This window comes from Arachis duranensis, chromosome 7, assembly GCF_000817695.3.
Source record: "Arachis duranensis cultivar V14167 chromosome 7, aradu.V14167.gnm2.J7QH, whole genome shotgun sequence".
In the NCBI taxonomy this organism is placed as follows: Eukaryota; Viridiplantae; Streptophyta; class Magnoliopsida; order Fabales; family Fabaceae; genus Arachis; species Arachis duranensis.
Genome location: NC_029778.3, coordinates 12,427,824 through 12,434,092, shown reverse-complemented (window position 1 = coordinate 12,434,092; position 6,269 = coordinate 12,427,824). Strand labels below are relative to the sequence as shown.

General features: G+C 36.9%; 1 protein-coding gene across 1 annotated transcript; it reads right to left on the bottom strand.

Moving 5' to 3' along the window:
- On the bottom strand, window positions 1-1,858 carry LOC107457841 (aspartic proteinase PCS1). The gene has a single exon (XM_016076011.3). The coding sequence runs from the start codon at window positions 1,567-1,569 to the stop codon at window positions 262-264; it is 1,308 nt and encodes a 435-aa protein (XP_015931497.1). The 5' UTR covers window positions 1,570-1,858; the 3' UTR covers window positions 1-261.
- Window positions 1,859-6,269: the final 4,411 nt, after the last annotated feature.

The window sequence follows — 6,269 nt, the reverse complement described above, 5'->3', positions numbered from 1 at the left end:
AATTAAAAATTACAAAATTTACTGCTCCTAAACTTTCTCAAAAATTAATTTCCTATACTCTTTCTTAACTAAAACGCTAATCATGTGGTCATCTTAGTTGCCGCACTAAATCTTTCTAACAATGTTATACTTCAAATGCTCCAAAAAACTAGTTTCATAACTAAGTTAAAAAATAATAATAATAATAAAAAGAAGGAAAAGTAAAAAAACAATCTAATGCGACGGTTAATTAGATAGAAAAGTATTTGGTATGTAAAAACGTTAAGAAGCAAGAGAAAGTCGTTGACTAGCAAGGTCACACTTAGTGTCAGCAAATCCAACTCGAGCGTTGACCAAATCAAACTCCATCCACACGTTCTGCTGATGATGATGCCCAATCACATAAGCCTCAATCCCCAACATATCCGAGTTCCCAAAAGTGAAACAATACATCGATTCATTCACCTTATACAGCAACCTTTCACCGGAAACCCTCATCTCCGCCCCCGAAAACACCATTGTCACCGCCGGCACCTCTGCCGCCACACCCCCACCACCACCCACAACACTGTAACACAAGTCCATGGCTCCCTGGAACACAAAGTTCGGATCCTCAACCACCTTCAACATACTCTTCCCCTTCGTTTGATTCAAAAATTCATTCTTTAGCGCCGTATAAACCGACCCAAGAAGGAACGTGAATTGGGTACCCGAATCCACCATTGTTTGACCCGCTCCGGTGTGATCGGGAACAAAAACGGACTTGGGAAGTTGAAGAAGCTTGTCCGAAACCTTAATCCCCTCGAGCTGTACGGTGTAAGCGACGCGGTCGAAGTACGGCAAGGAGGTTGTGGTTTTGACGAGAGGTGTGTATTGGAGAGGCCCAAGCCAGGGAAACGCGGTGGTGGCTCCGAAGAGGAGGACGCCGGAGGAGCCTTCGCCGATGGAGATACAGTAAGAGAATTTGGGAAGGCCAAGTTGGGTTACGAAGGAGAGTGAACCTTGGTTCATGCCTAAAAGACCTGTGGATTTTGAATCCTCATTTGGGTTTGTGGTGTACCCAGATTCCATGCAGCCGAAGAGAGTGTTGGGTTGTGGGGTGGCTCCGATGGAGAAGGTGTCGGCGGCGAGTGTGCCCTCGTTGGAGGTGGAGTCGGCGTAGGAGACGATGACGTGGCAGAGTTTTTTGGTGGTTGAGTCGCAGGAGACCGGAATGGGTAGGTCTTGAGTTCGAGTCTTGCATATGGAAGAATTGCATGGGGTTGGAACATAGGAAGAAGAGAGAGAAGAGTTGAAGAAGTTGAAGGTGTCGTTGTTTACGGGGTTGCAGTGGAGCCAAGAGAGTTCGCTGCCTGTGTCGAGGACCATGGTAACGTTTTGTGGGGGCGTGCCGACGGTTAATGTGACCGTTAAGGTGACGTTGTGTTGGAATGAGAGCTTTCGAGAATTTGAAGAAGGTTGTTGTGTTTGTTGTTTCAGCGGAAGTAGGAGGAGCGGTTGTTGATTACTTGTTTGGAATTGGAGAAGAGTGATGGAAATTATTAGAGAAATTGTGAGAGTTTGAAGGAGAAGAGGTGTAGAAGAGGCCATGAATTGAGTTAGTGTTATTATTAGTGTGGTGTTGGTTGGTACTTGGTAGATTGGTTTTTATTGTTAGGTCCTCTCTGATGATTAAAATGTTTTTGTTTGGATGGAAATTAAAGAGGCACAAATGGTGGAGGGCGGAGGGGATGGGTCTCTGTTGGATTATTGTACCGTCAGTGGTGCAGTTTTTGGGTTATAAAGATTCTTCTGATGATGTATTGCTAGCTGGATTGTACCAGAGAATCCATGTCATCACATTCCGCGGAAACCAGGGATATTTTGTTTCAACTTTGAATGCAGGCTAATGCATCTTCTATGTTAATTTAAGAGTAAATAGACAAAACATATATAAAAGAGTTTTGAAATGAATACAGATACATACAAAATATCATAAATATCAAAATATATTCAAATAATTATTTTTGATGCATAAAAATATTATAATATTAGTGAATTTATAAGGTTTGATGTAAAATTTGGTTAATTAATAAATAATTAATTTATAAATTAATATTTTTTTAAAAATTTAGAAAATAAAATTTTATAATTTAACGAAAAAGTTAAAACAAGAATTTTGACACTAATTTTAAAAAATTTGACCCAAGATTTAATCGAACAAGCTAAATCGAACAAACCGAACCCGTATTGGGCCAAGGCCAACAAAATCACCAAATAAATGAAGAGCATAGCTCTTCTTCCCCCAAAAAAGTGGAAAACACGCTGGGGAGAGGGAGAAAAAGTCAAAAGAGGAGAACTCAAACCCTTGTTTGATTTCAAATCAAGATAACTCTCAATCCAAAGCTCCAATCGCCGCACCATTTGCGACTACGCGACTAGCATGTCAAGCTCTACAAAGTCCTGTCCTTGATTAGGTATGGAATCCACTTCTCAGTTTCAGTTTTCTCTTTCGCAAATTTTGAATTCAATGTATAATTATGTTGGATTTTGTTTGAATTCGGTGTTTAGGTTCGAATTAACTTGCGGGGTATTGTTGGGTTTAGCTCATTGGAGCTATAGGTCAGGTAATGGAATCTACTTCTCAGTTTCAGTTTTTTCTTTTCCAAATTTTGAATTCAATGTATAATTATGTTGAATTTTGTTTGAATTCGGTGTTTAGGTTCGAATTAACTTGCGGGTGTTGGAGCTGTAGGTCAAGTAAGCACCCTCAAATTCTTTGTAAAATAATGAATTAGTGAACTCTATATTTATTATAGTGAATATTATGATGTTAGATTGAAATTGTTGTGGATTGGAGTCAATTTGAGAAATTGAAAGCTTGGAGACTAAGTTTGGTGGCTGGATTTTGTTGGTGAGGAGCTAAGTTTGAGAAGCTTGTGGTGCGGTACAAGGTGAGGTGTTCTGGGTTTAACGAAAAATCGGCCAAGGTATGGTTTCGGTTTTCTGTATCTAAAATGAAATGTAATGTGAAAACTTAGGCTAGTGACCCTAAGATAGGGATTGAACTGTTGATGTTGTTATTTGGTTAAAAATGATTATGTATGTGGGTAATATCCTTGAAGATTTTGTATTGGTGTTCTTGTTGATGCATTTGAATTTGATATTGGATTGGATATGGATATTGATGAGTTATATTGACTATGGTAAAACCGGAATTATTGGGTTGGAACTTGATGAAAATGGAAAAAATTGGTTGGATGTGGATATAATGTAGTTAATTATATGGAATGAGAATGCTTGATGTTGAATTGGTAAGTTTGGATTGGTTTAAAAAAGATTTAGAATTGGTGTATGTTTGAAAATTGAGGCTTGGTTGTTTTTATGAAAATTGTGATTTTGGCCTAATTTTGGCGGAGCATAACATGGTCTCCAGACCTCCGATTTATTTCAAACTTGTTTAGAAAGAAAATTTGGTCTGAGATGTTTATGCCGTTTGAAGAATGGAGGAAAAATATTTTAAAATGAAGAAGTTATGCTTGATCAAAGTTTGGAGTGTAAATTGAAAAAATCTGGACTTAGCAGCTTTTTGGTGCTGCTGCATTGTTTGCATACGCATACATTCTTTACGCGGGAAAAAATGTACGCTCATGCGTACGTGTGACCTGGGATTTTTGCGTACGCGAAATCCTTCGTACGCAAACATTCGCTTCTGCTTGATGTATATGCATACGCGTGAAGGGTAATGCGTACGCGCCTTGGTCCAAATGCGCACTCACGCATACGCGTGACATTTCAGTAATTCACTCTCACGCATACGCGTGGCTTACGTGTATGCGTGGCCCTGTTTTCAGCACACATGAGTTTCGTATTTTTAAAACCAAATTTCAAACCTCTATAACTCTATTTTCACTCTTTCAACCCTAAATCTTAGTAGTAGGCCTAGTAATAAGATGAAGCTAGGGAAGAGGAGGTACCTTGGAGGTGAAGTAAGGTTAGAAAATGATTATTCATATAAGAAAAATGTGGATACATGAGGTATATGTGATGCCATAGTAATGATGAATGGTTGTGAAATAATTATGAATGACTATGAATGAATTTGATGATTGTGACTTCATTCATGATGAGAATGTGTAAGTTTCTCTCTGTTGTAAGGTGTGACAGGCACTATATCCCAAGAGTATGGCATGTCGGGGGCTATATCCCATGAGTGTGGGAGCACCTTACCCTGGGAAGTGTGTCGGGCACTATATCCCATGAGTGTGACAGGCACTATATCCCAAGAGCGGGGCATGGCGGGCGCTATATCCCATGAGTGTGGGAGCACTTGTCCTAGAAAATGTGACGGGTACTATATCTTATGAGTGTGACGGGCACTATATCCCGAGAGTGTGACGGGTACTATATCCCAAAAGTGTAGAGGCATGTCAGAGAGATGATATCCGGGTTAGCTGCCGGGTGTGTTGGGTTCTGGTAAAGTAACCGACACGTGAGTTCACGGCCAGTAGAAAAGGCATGCATCATACGCATCTATTTGTCTTGTTTGAGTTTGCATTATTTGGGATTGCCTTTGTGAGATTACTATACTTACTTGCTATATGATTTTCTTGCTGTACCTGCATTCTACTTGTGTTTGCTTTGTCTGTGTGGTTCTATCGGAATTTTGGAGGATTTAAGGAAAGGTGATGATTTTAAGGGTTAAGTTAGAATTGAGCTAAGTTAGAACTCTTTAGATACCTTGCCTTAATTTATGATCTTAATTTTAATTTTAAGTTTAAATCTATTGTCAGAAGTTCTAGGATTGCCTTCGGCTTTCTCACGTCATTATATGTTAGATATGTGGGCACTGTTACCATGTTGAGAATCTCTGATTCTCACCCATGCGGATTTTGTGATTTTCAGATGCAGGCCAGGTGGTATCTCGCTGAGGCATGCTAAAAGCTTCTGATTAGCGAAGATCCTTATCTTTTGGGGATCTTTTTGGTTATATGTATTTATTTAGATACTTAATATCTCAACTGCTTATGTATTTGATGTATTAGCTTCCTCTTAGAGGTTATTTTGGAGAAACAGGCTCTATAACTTTGTATTTTAGGTTCTTTTGGGTTTCCTATATATGTATATGTATAGATATACTTATGTGCTCGGACCAGTTTATCTTCGCGAGTTGAGTCCTGAGTTTTGTTATTTGTATTTTGAAACTCTTAAGATATAATTTTGTTAGCTTGCTCTATCTTATTTCGTTACTTTATCGCTTTGTGAATATTGTGCTTTTTGTTTTACCAAATTTTTGCTTTCTTTCTTTTCCTTCAAAGTCTCCTAGAATAAAATATCATTGCTATGTTATATAAATATATTTTCTTTTAGAGGTTGTAGCGTCTCGTTACCTCTGTTTTACATCTTAAATGTAAAGTTTTGTGTGGTAGAGTGTTACATTTAAAACATATTTTTATCTATAAAAATTATTTTTTAAATAATAAAATAAAAAAATTGTGAAAAAATAAGATTTAAATGATAGTCACATATTTCTCTCATGAATATACTTGATAAAAATTGAGTATAAATCAAGAATTAAAGAGTTTGAAGGTTAGTTCACGTATTGATGTAGAAATTATAAACAGAGAATAAAGTTTATAACACAAGAAAATTAAACTGAATTTTATTCATCGAGATAATAGCATTGTGTCTTAGAATTGGGGAAGTTAAACTATATTTAGAAGATATAAATGTTGTAGGTACTAATAAAAAAACAAAATTTATAAAATAATAGAATTAAGAAGTTAGTTTACTTTATAACTAATGGTTCACTTATATTCACTCATAGTCTTTCTTAAATTTAGCGAGTCTAAATTTGTGAAATAAAGGTGATGAGAGAGGTTTTGGAGAAAGATGTTTCCTATCTAATATATGGGAGATATATAGAGGACATAAAACTCTTTTTGATTCACTATTTTCTTAAGATAATGAAAGTCAATTTTCATATGTTTGCATCTTATATGGAGTATTGGGTTAACAACTAATGAACAAGCGTTTTGATTATCATATTATATAGTAGGTGCTATTGGTTGTTCAACTCTAAGTTTCTTTAGAAGTTGTTGAATAGAGATCAATTCTGATTGAGTTGCTGTTATACTTCTATATTCTGCTTTAGTGCTATTGCAGCTAATCTTGGTATGTTTATTGCTTTTTCATGGCATAAGATTGCTTCCTAAGTATACATAATAACTAGTGATCGATTTTTTGTCCTCTAAATTCCTTGTCCAATCTGAATATGTAAATACAAGTAATCTTAAGTTAGTTCATTTTTG